This window comes from Leptonychotes weddellii, chromosome 11 (genome assembly GCF_054177405.1).
Source record: "Leptonychotes weddellii isolate Sample4059 chromosome 11, ASM5417740v2, whole genome shotgun sequence".
NCBI lineage: Eukaryota > Metazoa > Chordata > Mammalia > Carnivora > Phocidae > Leptonychotes > Leptonychotes weddellii.
The window spans coordinates 42,432,984-42,448,733 of record NC_138379.1 but is presented as its reverse complement, the minus strand read 5'-3'; the positions used below and the strand labels follow the sequence as shown (position 1 = coordinate 42,448,733).

General features: G+C 40.1%; 1 protein-coding gene across 2 annotated transcripts in view; it reads right to left on the bottom strand.

The window, feature by feature from the left end:
- DENND5A (DENN domain containing 5A) overlaps positions 1-15,750 on the bottom strand; it is a 99,638-nt gene that overhangs the window by 12,332 nt on the left and 71,556 nt on the right. For both annotated transcript variants that reach the window (XM_081797379.1, XM_006728502.2), the window contains exons 9-13: positions 15,575-15,725; positions 14,783-14,876; positions 12,406-12,537; positions 8,285-8,437; positions 1,849-1,933 (exon numbers count right to left, since the gene is read on the bottom strand). In XM_081797379.1, coding sequence (XP_081653505.1) covers positions 1,849-1,933; positions 8,285-8,437; positions 12,406-12,537; positions 14,783-14,876; positions 15,575-15,725 — 615 coding nt within the window. The remainder of the gene's footprint in view (positions 1-1,848; positions 1,934-8,284; positions 8,438-12,405; positions 12,538-14,782; positions 14,877-15,574; positions 15,726-15,750) is intronic.

Below are 15,750 nucleotides of genomic sequence, written 5' to 3'. Positions count from 1 at the left end.
TTCTGGCTCCTGATCTAGCATGTTGTCATCATGCATCCACAGAAGCAGTATTTCCATTTGGAGCTACTACTCAGGTCCTGTTCTTGCCTCAAACTGGGCTACAAAAGAGCCAAGGGAATGTGTAAAGAACATGTCCCAGAATGCTTAGGATCCCTAGATACAACACATGCATACCGCATTTTGTTGCACTTTCACTTTATTGTGCTTCACAGATACTGGTTTTTTTTTTTTTTTTTTTACAAACTGAAGGTCTATGGCAACTCTGTGTCAAGCAGGTCTACTGGCATCATTTTTCTAACAGCATTTGCTCACTTCATGTCTTTGTGTCACATTTTGGTAATTCTCACAAAATTCCAAAATTTTTCATTATTATTATTATATTTGGCTTTTTTTAGAAGATTTATTTGTTTGAGAGAGAGACAGAAAGCGCGCATGTGAGCATGCCAAGAAGTACAGGAAGGAGGGGGGCTGTCCTGGAAGGGGCACTGCAGGAGGAACACCAGACCAGGGGACAAGAGGCCTGGCTCCCAATCTGGCCTCTTCCATGAACGCAGTATGTGATCTTGAATAAATTCAATTCCTCTCTGGATCCCAGTTTCCTCCTCTTGTAAAATAAAGGGCTGGACTAGATCATCTCTGATATTTTTTTTTTTAGATTTTTTTTTTTTTTTTTGACAGAGAGAGACACAGCGAGAGAGGGAACACAAGCAGGGGGAGTGGGAGAGGGAGAAGCAGGCTTCCCGCCGAGCAGGGAGCCTGATGTGGGGCTCGATCCCAGGACCCTGGGATCACGACCTGAGCCGAAGACAGTCGCTTAACGACTGAGCCACCCAGGAGCCCCCCAACTCCGATACTTTTATTAAATTAGAAATGGAAAAGGGGATGCTCGGGTGGCTCAGTCATTAAGCGTCTGCCTTCGGCTCAGGTCATGATCCCCGGGTCCTGGGATCGAGCCCCGCATCGGGCTCCCTGCTCAGCGGGAAGCCTGCTTCTCCCTCTCCCACTCCCCCTGCTTGTGTTCCCTCTCTCACTGTGTCTCTGTCAAATAAATAAATAAAATCTTTCAGGAAAATAAAAAATGGAAAAGAAAGGGCGGCTGGGTGGCTCAGTCGGTTAAGTGCCTGCCTTCAGCTCAGGTCATGATCCCAGGGTCCTGGGATCGAGCTCCACACTAGGCTATCTGCTCAGCGGTGAGCCTGCCTCTCCCTCTGCCTGCCGCTCTCCCTACTTGTCCGTGCTCTCTCTCTTTCTGTCAAATAAATAAAATCTTTAAAAAAAAAAAAGTAAAAGAAGTGTTAAGAGATCATTCACATCAGGTCTTGACTCTGAGGAGTTCCAAGGTAGGACACAGGCTCTCTTAACTGATAGATGATCTCAATGCCCATCTCTGAGGTATAAAACAAAAAACTCTAAAGACAACCTGCTCCAAACACAGGACACCAGTACCACACAAATCCATTAAAAACCTAAATTGATTCTAAGACTGTCCTCTTGCTGATATAAATCTTCTATCTCACTGATCAAAAGGTACAGAAACAGGGACACCTAACTGGCTCAGCCAACAGAGCATGCAACTCTCAATCTTGGGGGTCATGAGTTCAAGCCCCAGGTCGGGCACAGAATTTACTTTTAAAGGGGGGGGGTATAGAAATACATAACGAAAGCAAATCCCATGGCTTTGGCACACTCTGTGGTTCAGAGAGCCGAGTAGCTTAATATTTAAAAAAGGAAACATTATACAGCAAAGGTTCTAATGACCTAGAATAATCTACTGCAGTTGATCACTCCAATGGGGGATGGGAAAGTGGGTGGAGGGGGTTCTCCCCAGTGGTGTAGAAACCATCTTACCTGAGGTACTGAGGCTTCCTGATGTGAGTTTTCTTTGCCGGTTTTCCTGATAATGTAACAGGTGGGACCACAAGGCTGATTTCCCCTGGAACCAACACAAGGAAGAAACACCTATCAGTTCAGATTTCAGAGGCCAAGGCATCCAGTCAACACAGTCACAGATAATTTTAACATATAGATATGGGCTTTTACTAAAAAGTATCTCTACTGTTTCCTTATCTCGATGTACACCCAGATGCAATATGTACAAATATATCACCCTACTAAAATGCAGGAGAAATATAAAGAAGACTTGAAAGGAATAGAAAAGAGAAATGGTCCACCACTTCAAACAGGACATGGCTAAAAAGAGTCTGCGAATGGACCAGTGGATAAGAAAGAAAAAAAGCAAACAACCTATCAACTTCTAAGCTGGTTAAAGCCCAGCTTGGGTAGAGCATGATGGTTTCTGTACTGAGGAGCTAATATCCAGTCTACAAGATTCTACGATAGCTCCTGAATTTCCTAAAACATTTAAAGGCATTACTGCCCTTAGGGCAGGCTGAAGAGAATAAGCTGTCACTAAGATGAGGATTTACTATTGAAGGTAAAAATGAAGAGGCCTGCAGGAAGGTAGGCTGGTATTTAATTATAGCTAATATAACAGAACCTTAGCATTTTGAAATGTAAGAGTTGCAGTTTAAACTATGAGACATGTAGTAATTTGTCACTTTACCAAGGCACAAGTCTGATTAGCATTTGCAATCCTGAGGTAAGGGAGCAATTTGCCTATGTGGTGAGTGAGCCCAGCTGGCGACCCAGCCACTGCTTTGTCTCTTTCTAGTCATCCTGCAATACACAGTGCCCTTTGTTAGGTGATAAAAACTTTATTTTAAATTCATGGTAAATGTTTCTATATATCTGATATAACGTAAATGTAGTATTATGCTTTTTTTTAGTAGTAGGATTTATTATAATTTTATAAATGACTTTAGTTCTATATTTCAGAGAAGTGATAGTAATAATAATAGAAGCTACTATGTCCTGAGACTTGTTACAAACTAAGCACTATGTTAAATGTTCAAAATATAATACTTTATTTAATGCATGTTCAAAATATAATACTTTATTTGATGCTCTCAACAATCCTACAGGATAGGTACCTCTATTTTCATTCTCTTTAGAAAAGAGCAAATTGAGCATCAGAAAGATTAAGTAACTTGTAAAAGATCAGACAGATGGTAAACAGAGTGTTGGGATTCAAGCTTCAATCTAATGGCAGAACCATTGCTCCCAATAGTGATACTATATAGACTGCCTGGAAGAGATCATTTAATTTATGAAGTTATACATTCTGAATAAAATTTTATGCTCTTGGATGAATGTGAGGATTTAAGGTCTCAAGATTTGTCCCTTGAGAATACTGGGGATCTATTTTGTTTCTATCCATTTGATAGATTCTAGGGGGAAAAAAAATCAAGCACTTGAATGGAAGAAAACCCTCATCTATAGATCAGAAAGCTGTTAACATAAACTTGCTATATGTTTGGATATCCTATAAGATTTAGCCAACTTAAAAAAAAAAAAAAGGAAAAAAAGGGGGCACCTGGGTGGCTCAGTTGAGTATCTGCCTTTGGCTCAGGTCATGATCCCAGAGTCCTGGGATAGAGCCCTGCATCAGGCTCCCTATGGGGAGTCTGCTTCTCCCTTTCCCTCTGCTCACCACCCGCCAATCGTGCTCTCACTCTGCTTTCTCTCTCTCTCAAATAAATAATCTTTAAAAAAAAAAAAAAAGGATTTAACTAGCTTAAAACAAAACCCAATAATCATAATGGTATTTCTTTATAAAACACACAAGTTAAAACTAGAAAAGACTTTTATTCATTGAGAAACCAAATATTTTTTTTTTAAATGATGTTCAACAACATCAATGAGACTTACAACTTCCATACACTAACTGGTGTATTGATACAATATATGTGAAAGACAATACAAGAGCTTAAAATATTCACACTCTTTGATTTCGTGATTCAGCTTCCAGAAATCTGTCCATCCCTCTACCAAAATGGTTAGACTAGGCTCCTAAAACAGCAGGGACTTTGGCTTATTCATTACTTTATCCCCAGAATCCAGGAAGACTAGGAAGGCAGACGTGTATGGATGTGACCTACACTAAGTACGGCCAGTCACCAGAGAGCCCTCACATGCAACGCTGCCGAAAAGCCAAAGACTAGAGCAGCACCAGCCTGCCATGCCAGAAGGACACCTGGCTCACGGTGATTTTACCGGAGAGAGAGCAAAGGCAGGAGCGAGAGAGCAGCGCTGGGCTGAAGCTCAGGGATAGGGCACTGGGGACTTTATAGCTCAGGAGTTACGATTATTCTTTTTCCTCTTTTGCACAGAGGCTGACTGAGACTGCAAGGTTCAATTTAGTCTAACTACCCATTTGGGGTATTATATAGGGAAAGAAAAATACAGATAGCACCGGATTCTCCAAGGATGTCATACACAAGTGAGAAACAACTCATTCTCACTTACCCATAGGGCAGCAGTTACAAAACCACTATGAAAAAACAAACCTCACCTCTTATTGTTAGAAGAATATACTAGAGAAGGATGCCCATCTCCTTGAAAAATGTCACTGAAAGCCAAAGAGAGTTGTGAGCAGTCATGGCCAATAACAAAATTTAGGAAGCTAGCAGCAAAAACTGCTGTTTGGGTTCTCTCTACTTTCTAAGTAGATTAAAATAGGTAGTTGATCAGTTAGGTGCCCTCAGAAGGGGCAATAAGATCACTCTCTAACAGCGAATTTGGTCACAGTGTGGGTGACTGCAGGATCATGCATAATCTCCATGATGGAGTCCAGGTAACCAGGTTACAGAACTTCTGCACTGGAACATAACCAAAGAATGTCTCACCAGGAGAGAGGTGCTCTACACACATGCTAGCAAAGTGAAGGTCTAAGGAGAACATGCAGTAGAAACCCAGCAGAGATAGTCACAGTCAATCCGCAGCTGACCATGCATGCATCCCTGAGGGTACTAACACCCTGCCAAAAAGCACACACCCTTGCTTCCCTCTGCTGACAATGTCAGTGCTTCACTTTTCATGCTCCAAATGCAGGATCCAGAACAAAATGGGACCCCATTATTTTGTATTAGTTTCTCACTAAACAAGTAGCTTCTATCTATCCAAACTGAGAAGAAACTCAAATGGGCTCCAAAAAATATTCCTCCCATGCTATGGGAATTTTTGCAGAATATGGCTGCAAAGCCTCAAAGACAGGTTTAGAACATGTGATGATAGGTATTATTTCTTAAAATGCAGAAGGCTCACTAGCTCTCTAGAAATTTTTATGGCAAACATTAAAGTTGGGGGGGGCATACCAAAAAGCTAAAGAGCTCAATTTTAAGTGTCAGGCTCACTCAACTTAAAGGAAAATGATAAAATGATGACGTATATTCTACTCATTTGTTATACAGAAAAGGAAAAAAACAAATTCTTCATGTAGAGCCTAACATAATAGCCACCATATGTTATAAACCTACCACATGCCAGGTATTTATTTTTATTACATCTAATTATCATAACCCTCAAAGGTAGATTTGATTAATTCCTATAGTATGGATAAAGAAAATGAGATTCAAAAATCACAAGTTACTGGAAGTCATCCAGCAGAACTAGGATTCAAATCCCAGTCTTTCTGACTCCAAAGCCCATAGTACTGCTATTATACTAGAGGATTCTCAAATTTTAGGGAGGTGATACACAATTTTTAGCATTAAAAAAATTTATTAACCACACTGTTGTTTATAATACTGAAAAATCAGAAATAACCTAAATAACTAGTAATAAAGGATTGATTCAAACATGGAAAACATATACAATGGATACAGTAACTAAAACTGAAATCTGAGAAGAGTAGTAATAATGACAAACATTTACAGAGCACATCCCAAATTCCAGGCTCTGAGTTTAGTGCTTCACTTAAACTACCTTAGCAAATCCTCACAAGAATCCTATGGAGGTGGGTACTTTAAAAAGTCCATCATATACAAGATGAAAGAGAAGCTTAGAAAAACCACGAATCTTGGGGCGCCTGGGTGGCTCAGTTGGTTAAGCAACTGCCTTCAGCTCAGGTCATGATCCTGGAGTCCCTGGATCGAGTCCCACATCGGGCTCCCTGCTCGGCAGGGAGTCTGCTTCTCCCTCTGACCCTCCCCCCTCTCATGTGTTCTCTCTCATTCTCTCTCTCTCAAATAAATAAATAAAATCTTAAAAAAAAAAAAAAAAAGAAAAACCACGAATCTTGATCAGTTTCATAAAGTTATTAAGTAGGAATCAAACCCAGGTCTATCTGATTCATAGTTTGAGCTCTTAAATACTTACTACAGTATCACCTAAAAATTAGTTAAGGACATGGAAAAAATATTATGAGGTAAAAAAAGCAAGTTACAAAACATTATGAACAGTATGATCCCATCTAGATTTTTAAAGTTTTACTGTGATATAATTCACATTACCATAAAATTCACACTTACAAAGTATACGATTTTGTTACCAAAAAAAAAAATCTGGTTTTTAGTACGTTCACAGAGTTGTACAACCATCATCACTACCTAATTTTAGAACATTGTCATCATCCAAAAAGAAACCCCATGCCCATTATCAGTCACTCCCTAATCTCCTTCACTCCCATTTCTGATATCCCCTCATCTGCTTTCTGTCTATGGATTTGCCTATTCTGGACATTTTATATAAATGGGATCATATAATATGTGGTCTTTTGTGACTGGCTTCTTTCACTTAGTATGTTGAGCCGTGTATCATCCCTCATTCCTTTTACTGCTGAATTATATTCCATTGTATAGATATCCACAATTTAGTGTATCTATTCATCAACTGATGGACATTTGGGCTGTTCTATTTCTGGCCTATTAGGAATATTGCTGCTATGAACATTTGTGTAAATGTTTTTATACAAACATATGTTTCCATTTATCTTGAGTACATAGCTAAAAGTGGACTCACTGTGTCATATAACACTATGTTTAACACTCTGAGGAACTGGCAGACTATGCTCCAAAATGGCTGCACTGTTTTACATTCCCACCAGCAATGTGTGAAGGTTCTAATTTCTCCAGATCCTTACTAAACTTGTTACTGTCTGTCTTTTTTATTTTAGTTATCTTAGTGGATGTGAAAAAGTATCTCATTGTGGTTGGATTTTTAAATATCCATGGTATGTGGGTACAATGTGCACAGAAAAATGTTTTGAAGGACAGATACGGTAGACTGTCTCTATACCCATGACAATGGCACTCCAGAAGGGCAGAGATCAGGGTGCCTGGGTGGCTCAGTCGTTAAGCATCTGCCTTCAGCTCAGGTCATGGTCCCAGGGTCCTGGGATCAAGCCCCACATCGGGCTCCCTGCTTCTCCCTCTCCCACTCCCCCTGCTTGTGGTTCCCTCTCTCGCTGTGTCTCTGTCAAATAAATAAAATCTTAAAAAAAGAAATTAGAAGGGCAGAGATCTTGGTCTGTTTTGTTCACTAACAAACAAGTGCCTGGCACACTGTCAGCCCTCAATAAATACTTGCTGGATACTTACATGTTTTTCTAATTTATCCATATTAAAACTGTTGTTTTTTTTTTTAAAGCTTACTTTAGAGAGAGAGAGAGAACACGAGTGGGGAGAGGGGCAGAGGGAGAAAATCTCAAGCAGACCCCATGCTGAGTGCAGAGCCCATTGCAGGGCTCAATCTCCATGAGATCTCATGGAGCACGACCCATGAGATCATGACCTGAACTGAAATCACGAGTCGGACACTTAACCAACTGCGCCACCCAGGCGCCCCTAAAACTGTTTTTGAAAAGATTTCAAGTTCTCTTCAAATTTAAAAATGCATAAAAGTAAAAGTTGTCCATCTTGACTAGCTATTCCAAATAGAGTATTCTGAAATAAGGAAATTCTCTGGTATCAAGCAGTGACAATCAAACTTACTCAATTTCCTGCAGTCCTTTCTCAAATCTTTAGACAGTTAAGCTATCTGTATATAAAAGAAATGTTAATGACAGAACTTTTTCCACTGGAAATGTACAATTAGTGAAGGACCCTTAGAGTACTTACGAGCTCCAAGTTCTTTCTTTTGTGTCCCATCTCCAGACCAGGGCCAGCTGCCAAAAAGGATCTATCAAACTGGCCTTTAGATCTATTTACAATAAGGAAGATGCCACTCTAAAAATGTCTAACACACAGATTCATGAAGCATATTTTTTAAAGAAAATAGTTTGGATCCCATTTATTTACTTATTTATTTGTTTAGCTATTTCAAGTCTCACCCCACACATGGCATGCACCATTTTTCAAAGCCAGCCCAGCTGGAAGAGTGTGGGAAAGCTAGTAAGTTAAAAGAGAAAGACAGTTTGCTCAGCAGGGAGAGTCTAGACATTCCTTACCTGCTTTACTTGTAGCCCATGACTCCAGATCCTCTCTAGGAGGTCACAAAGGCTGGCAATCAAGGTGTTCTCCTCCACCCCTGTGATGTTCACCTCCCCGTGCCCTAGTTCCACAGCCTCTCGGCCCATCTTCTCCACCAGCATCCTCTTGGTCTACAAGGAATCAGTCAGTAGGATTAGATAACCACAGTGAGCAGGATCACATGCAACTAGAGAGAGCGGTGGTGACCCATACAGCACATCTGCTGGGCTGGGAAGGACAAGATAAGTAAGACCTAGAGACATAAAGTATATTTATTCCCCATCATATAGGTCAGGTCATGGTGAAGTGCATTCTTTAAAAGTTCAGTTACAGGGGCGCCTGGGTGGCTCAGTCATTAAGCGTCTGCCTTCGGCTCGGGTCATGATCCCAGGGTCCTGGGATTGAGACCCGCATCGGGCTCCCTGCTCAGCAGGAAGTCTGCTTCTCCCTCTCCCACTCCCCCTGCTTGTGTTCCGTTTCTCACTGTGTCTCTGTCAAATAAATAAATAAATATAATCTTTTAAAAAAAATAAAAGTTCAGTTACAAAGATAAGAACACAGCAATCACTGTATGACCATGAGCAAGTGATACCATCACTCTGCATTAATTTTTTGCATTTATGAGATGAAAGAGTTGAATAAAACCCTTTGGTCACAGTCACTTCCGACATTCTCTGTTTCTCATCGTTTAACTGATCTTACCAAACAAACCTGCAAGCATTTAAGGTTAGAAATACATCTGACATACCTGTCAAGGGGATCAAAATTAAGGACAAATAATTTACTTTTGTTTTTTCTTTCTTCCAAGATTTTATTTAAATTCAAGTTAGTTCACATGTAGTATAGTATTAGTTTCAGGGGTAGAATTTAGTGATTCATCAGTTGCATATAACACCCAGTGCTCATTACCTCAAGTGCCCTCCTTAAAGCCCATCACCCAACTACCCCATCCTCCCACCCATCTGCCCTCCAGCAACCCTCAGTTTGTTCCCTATAGTTAAGAGTTTCTCATGGTTTGCCTCCCCCTGTCTTTATCTTATTTTATTTTTCCCTCTCTTCCCCTATGTTCATCTGTTTTGTTTCTTAAATTCCACATGAGTGAAATCATATATTTGTCTTTCTCTGACTTATTTCATTTAGCATAATACCCTCTAGTTCCATCCACGTTGTTGCAAATGGCTGAGTAATATTCCATTGTACATATATACACATCTTTTTTTTCCCCAAGATTTTATTTATTTTTTTTGTCAGAGAGACAGAGACACAGACAGAGCACCAGCAGGGGGAGCGGCAAGCAGAGGGAGAAGCAGGCTCCCCACTGAGCAAGGAGTGCAATATGGGACTATGACTTGAGCCGAAGGCAGACACTTAACTGACTGAGCCACCCAGGCGTCCCATCACTTTATTTTTTTTAATTTATTTTATCTTTTATTTTTTATTCTAATTCCAGTGTAATTAACATACAGTGTTATATTAGTTTCAGGTGTACAATATAGTGATTCAATAGTTCCATATATTACTCAGTGCTCATCAAGAAAAAGTGTACTCTTAATCCCCTTCATCTATTTCACCCATCCACCCTCCCACCTCCCCTCTGGCAACCATCAGTTTGTTCTCTACAGTTAAGAGTCTGTTTTTCGGTTTGTCTCTTTTCTTTGTTCGTTTCTTTCTTAAGTTCAGTATAAGAGTGAAATCATATGGTATTTGTCTTTCTCTGACTGACTTATTTCACTTAGCATAATACCCTCCAGATCCATCCATGTTGTTGCAAATAACAAGATTTCATTCTCTTTTCTAAGTAATCTTCCTATACATATACACCACTTCTTTTTTATCCATTCATCAATCGATGGACACTTGAGCTGCTTCCATAATTTGGCTATTGTAAATAATGCTACTATAAACACAGGGGTATACATATCTTTCTGAATTAGTGTTTTTGTATTCTTTGAGTAAATACCCAGGAGTACAACTGCTGGAACATAGGGTTGTCCTATTTTTAATTTTTTGAGGAACCCGCATACTATTTTCCACAGTGGCTGCACCAGTTTGCATTCTTACCAACAGTGCACAAGGGGTCCTTTTTCTCTACCATCCTTGTCAACACTTGTTGTTTCTTGTGTTTTTGATTTTAGCTATTCCGACAGGTATGAGGTGATATCTCACTGTGGTTTTGATTTGCATTTCATTGATGATGACCATCTTTTCATGTGTCTGTTGGCCAGCTGTATGTCTTCTTTGGAGAAATGTCTGTTCATGTCTTCTGCCCATTTTTAATTGGATTATTTGTTTTACTGGTGTTGAGTTGTGTAAGTTCTTTATATATTTTGGACACTAACCCTTTATCAGATACGTCATTTGAAAATATCTTCTCCCATTCAGTAGGTTGCCTTTTTTTAGTTTTGTTAATTATTTCTTTTGCTGTGCAGAAGCTTTTTATTTTGATGTAGTCCCAATAGTTTATCAAGAGATGTATCGAGAAAGATGTTGCTATGGCCGGTGTCAGAGAAATTACTGCCTGTGCTCTCTTCTAGGATTTTTATGGTTTCAGGTCTCACATTTGGATCCTTAATCCACTTTGAGTTTATTTTTGTGTATGGTGTAAGAAAGTGGTCTAGTTTCATTCTTTTGCATGTAGCTGTCCAGTTTTCCCAACACCATTTGTTGAAACTGTCTTTTTCCCATTGCATATTCCTGCCTCCTTTGTCAATAATTGACCAAATAGGGCGCCTGGGTGGCTCAGTCGTTAAGCATCTGCCTTCGGCTCAGGTCATGATCCCAGGGTCCTGGGATCGAGCCCCGCATCGGGCTCCCTGCTCCGCGAGAAGCCTGCTTCTCCCTCTCCCACTCCCCCTGCTTGTGTTCCTGCTCTCACTATCTCTCTCTCTGTCAAATAAATAAATAAAATCTTTAAAAAAATAAAAAAATAAAAATAATTGACCAAATAATCTTGGGTTTATTTCTGGACTCTATTCTGTTCCACTGATCTAAGTGTCTATTTTTAAACATAGCACCTATTAACAATAGATTATTGTGCACTTTAAAATATGTTAAAAGAATAGATCTCATGTTAAGTATACTTACCACAAAAACAAACAAAACCCACAAAATAACATAAGGAAATTTTTAGAAGTGACAGATCTGTGTAGTGATAGATTGATTATGGTGACAGTATCATGGGTGTATGCATATGCCCAACTTGTCAAAATGTGTACATTAAAATAATGTGTGTAGGGGGCGCTGGGTGGCTCAGTCGTTAAGCGTCTGCCTTTGGCTCAGGTCACGGTCTCAGGGTCCTGGGATTGGGCCCCGCATCGGGCTCCCTGCTCGGCGGGAAGCCTGCTTCTCCTTCTCCCACTCCCCCTGTTTGTGTTCCCTCTCTCGCTGTCTCTCACTCTCTCAAATAAATAAATGAAATCTTTAAAAATAAATAAATAAATAAATAAAAATAAAATATGTGTGTAGGGACACCTGGGTGGCTCAGTCGGTTAAGCTACCCACTCTTGATCTCAGCTCAGGTCTTATCTCAGGGTCATGAGTAGGTGTGGAGTCTACTTAAAAAAAAATGTGTAATTTTTTGTATATCAAGTATACCTCAATAAAGCTTAAAAACATTACTGTCTGTAGAATTGAAAAAACATCCCAACAATAAGCTTAAACTGAACAACACACTTTGGCCTGGCACATAATTGGCACCCAGTAAATTCTTGTGTCTAGATAATGATATTACTGCTATCAAATTAAAACAGAGAAGCAGAAACATTTTCATGTGTGTAAGATTAATGTGTTGAAGACAATTCAACTACAAGGATTTCATGTAAGTAATGTAAGATGTCTAAAATTGAAAACTACATCCATCTCTCAGTTTTAAAAAATACATATTAAATTAATATCAAGCAAAGTGTGCCTGCTCTCCAGTAATGGTATATTTATTTAAAACAAATACACCTAATTCCAAGTTAACAGGATCTTAAAATCAGTACTATCTCATTATATTAACAATATTTTTAAAGCCAAGGAAGAGCGGTCAGAGCCCAGATGTGGTCTCCCCTTGGCTGCCAAGGAAAAGAGCACAGGTTCACGAGCAACCATAGCTCACCTTGTTGCGGCATTCCTTGAGCAGGCCCTCTACAAACTTCCAGTTGGTTTGAGCAATCACTGATGGGGAGAGGTTGGACAGTTTGGGTTGGCGGATGGTACTGCCCATATTCCTGGCTTCCTGGATGTACTTCTACAGCAAACAGAAAAATCAAAGGCTCTTTGGATCCATGCACACAAACCACAGTGACCAGTACTAATGAGAGCCTGAAGAGGGCACTACTATCACCCCACACTTTCTTACTGCCTCTTTCTTACGCTTACCGTTGGAGGTGGAAAGCTTAAAATGCAATTCTTGCAGCAAAAAGAAAAACTAAGACAATATGATAAGTTTTCTCTGATGTAAGGCATTTCATGAGTACCGTAATTACCTTTGCTTTAATGATAGGAGAGGTAAAGAGCACATGGCTAACACATAGCTAACACATGGCTGCAGCATGTATAGCTCAGTGTACAAACCCACTCAAATTTCAAAGTACTAATGAGAAACTCATTTTCTCCACCATGCTGCAAGGAGTTTAACTCTTCCGCCCATATCAAAAATATCTACCCTTACTATCATGAAGTATAGCCTTGCTAAATTAGGGCCTGGAAAATAAGAGTGCACATTCAAAACAACAACTGCATCTTCTGTTTTTCTACAATGTGCTGGTGATTCTCCATATGCTATTTGTTTTAACACAGAGCTCATATCAATTCAGTGAACTGCGCACTGACATCCTATCAGCAGCACAAGTTCGCAACCAATATTTTTACCCTAGACTTTCCAGTAGTACAATTCTGTCCATTCTATCTTCTGGTCCTCAATCTGCCCCTCCTCCCAACCCCCAAGGTTAGGCTTCAATTCCTTCACCTGGACTACTGCTACCTGCCTCCTAGTTTGTTACCTACCTCCTCTCCTGTACCTCTTTATTCCAAAGTATTCTGTCCACAGCCTCCATTACACAACAACTACCAAGCATTTGATCCTCCATTTCTTCTACTTGAATGCTCTTCTTTGTCTCTCACAATCCCATCATCCTTTGAGGCTTAAAGAGATGATGGCTCCCTCGGTCTTATTTGAATACTACGCCAGGTAGAACTGAGCTCTGATCATCAGAGATCAAACACTGACTTGCCTCTCATATGGCCCTTTCCAAAGACTGTTCTACTAAAGTTATTTGTGTACCTGACTTTGTTCCCTTAATAAACTGGTATTCCCTGAGGACAAGCCTACCTCCCCTGTCATCTTTTTATTTCAGAGTGCTTACTACAGTGATTTGACCAAAAAAACATGCTCAATAAACACTACTAAAAAAAGTAATATGGAGGTGAGGTGGAAGACCCAGGGGACACTTCTAAAATAACACCAATACCCCAAATCCCTTATGCCACCTTCATAAAAAGTCTAAGCACAATCATATTCTTTAAATCAGCAGTTAAAAATTCATAACCATACCCTGCAATTCTAATTTATTCCTTTAAAAAACAGCAAAGACAAAATGGTATTTGTTTTCCCATTCACTTAGGTGCCAGACACATTTGAAAACAATATGCTTTAACAGGTTTTAAATGTATAAAATGTAAATTGCAAGGTCTTTTCTCAAAGAGAAGTTCCTGAAATGGGACTCTGAAGGTGAAGCTCCATTTTCACAACTTCTCTGCAACTAAGTAAGGCAGGGTCTCCATCCTGAGGTTTAGAACTAGAAACTTCACTGGGAACAAGTTACAGTAGAGCTAAGAAACTCAGCTGGTAAACTCAGGAGGTCAATTCAGGAATCCCTAATCCCCAGGCACCTGATGATAACATTCCTCTCTTTTGTACCTCTAAGAAAAAAAGTCAAGATTACCCGATTTAAATTAAGATACATAAAAAATAGAAGAAAAGCTCCCTACTCCCCAGTGATTCACAGTATTAACTCAAGTCCAGCTTTTCTTCCTTCTCACTCTAACAGAATTAACTTCTTTACTACCATACTACACACATAAAAAGCCTCACAAATTTTAAAAGTATTCTCCCAAATTTCAGACTCTTATCTTCTGAGGTTCCTATCATACTCCCCAGAGATCATACATGACTGAGTACTGAAAGGACAGTGAAAGGCTCTCTTCTTAAGCAGGACATCATTCCTGATGGGGCTACAAACAGGGTGTGGCTCAGGGAGAGGATCTACATGGTTAATAGCCAGCTGTCACTTGCAGAACATCGTACATTCTGGATTTGTCATAACCAAGGCCCAGTATCAGGTATCAGGAACTAACCCAGTATTAACCCTTCTTTATGGGGAGAGGTCATTGCTAAGACATTTGAATTAGATCAGAGGCCAAGGAAATGGGAAAGAGAAGGAGTGTATAAAATAGTCATAGTGTCACTGTTTGTCACTCTTAAGGTGTCTTACCTCTCTCTGGTCATTATCTAAACGCAGGTGTTCTGTGTGCTGCTTCTGCCGATCTTTCCGCCTCCACTGGGCAGGGGCATTCCTTTTTGTCCACCTGACAGAATCCAAGCAGGCAAATTATGAACATCGCACTAAAAAAAGTAAAGTCAAGTTACTGACAGGAGAGAACCTGGACATCTAGGGAACAACACTGGGCATAGAAAAACCACCAAAAAGTCACCAGAGATAGCTCAGAGACCTTGAAGAAAAGGAGTTTAGACTTCAGTGACTAGGCAAGAGAAACTTGGGAACATAGACACAGCTCTCTTAAAACATGTACAAAAACACTTCATATGCAGACCCAAAACTATACTCATTCAACTTTGTCTGGGCTTTGATACACTCATCTCCAAAAGTAATTAAAAAAGAGCAACCCTGCTAAAGTAATTACTTTCAGTTCAGACTCCAATTATTTCAATTACCACTTACTGAAGATACAATGCTAGCTAGGTATGGTATGGAATTTAGCTGAGAGATGACTGCAACCTATCTGCAGCCTGGCTTTCTGCAGCCTGGCTTTCTGCAGCTTCTGGGCATGTGGAGCTATCCCAATTTGCAGAGTAGAGACAGGAATTAATTATACTTTGTCACCGTATTCTTGTTCAAACAAGTGAACAACCTGACAGTCTGGGTCTTTTCCATATTTGCTTTACAAAATTCCAGGAGTCTTCTATCAGCTCAGGCCCAGATACTGGATAGCCCTCACCACCTTGGTTAGGGAGCTGGATCAGGGAATCCCTGGGGTTGACTCACTTGTTGCTGGCTGGCCCAGTGGAAAGTACATCAGACTGCAACTTAGGGAAAAAGCCCGGCTCATACTTCCCTTGTCCAATCTTCATGTCAAGTAAATGGGGGTGAATCGCAGTATGGTCAATTTTTGCCAGACGCAGTTCAATTGCTTTCTCTGGATGAGAACAACAAAAATAAGT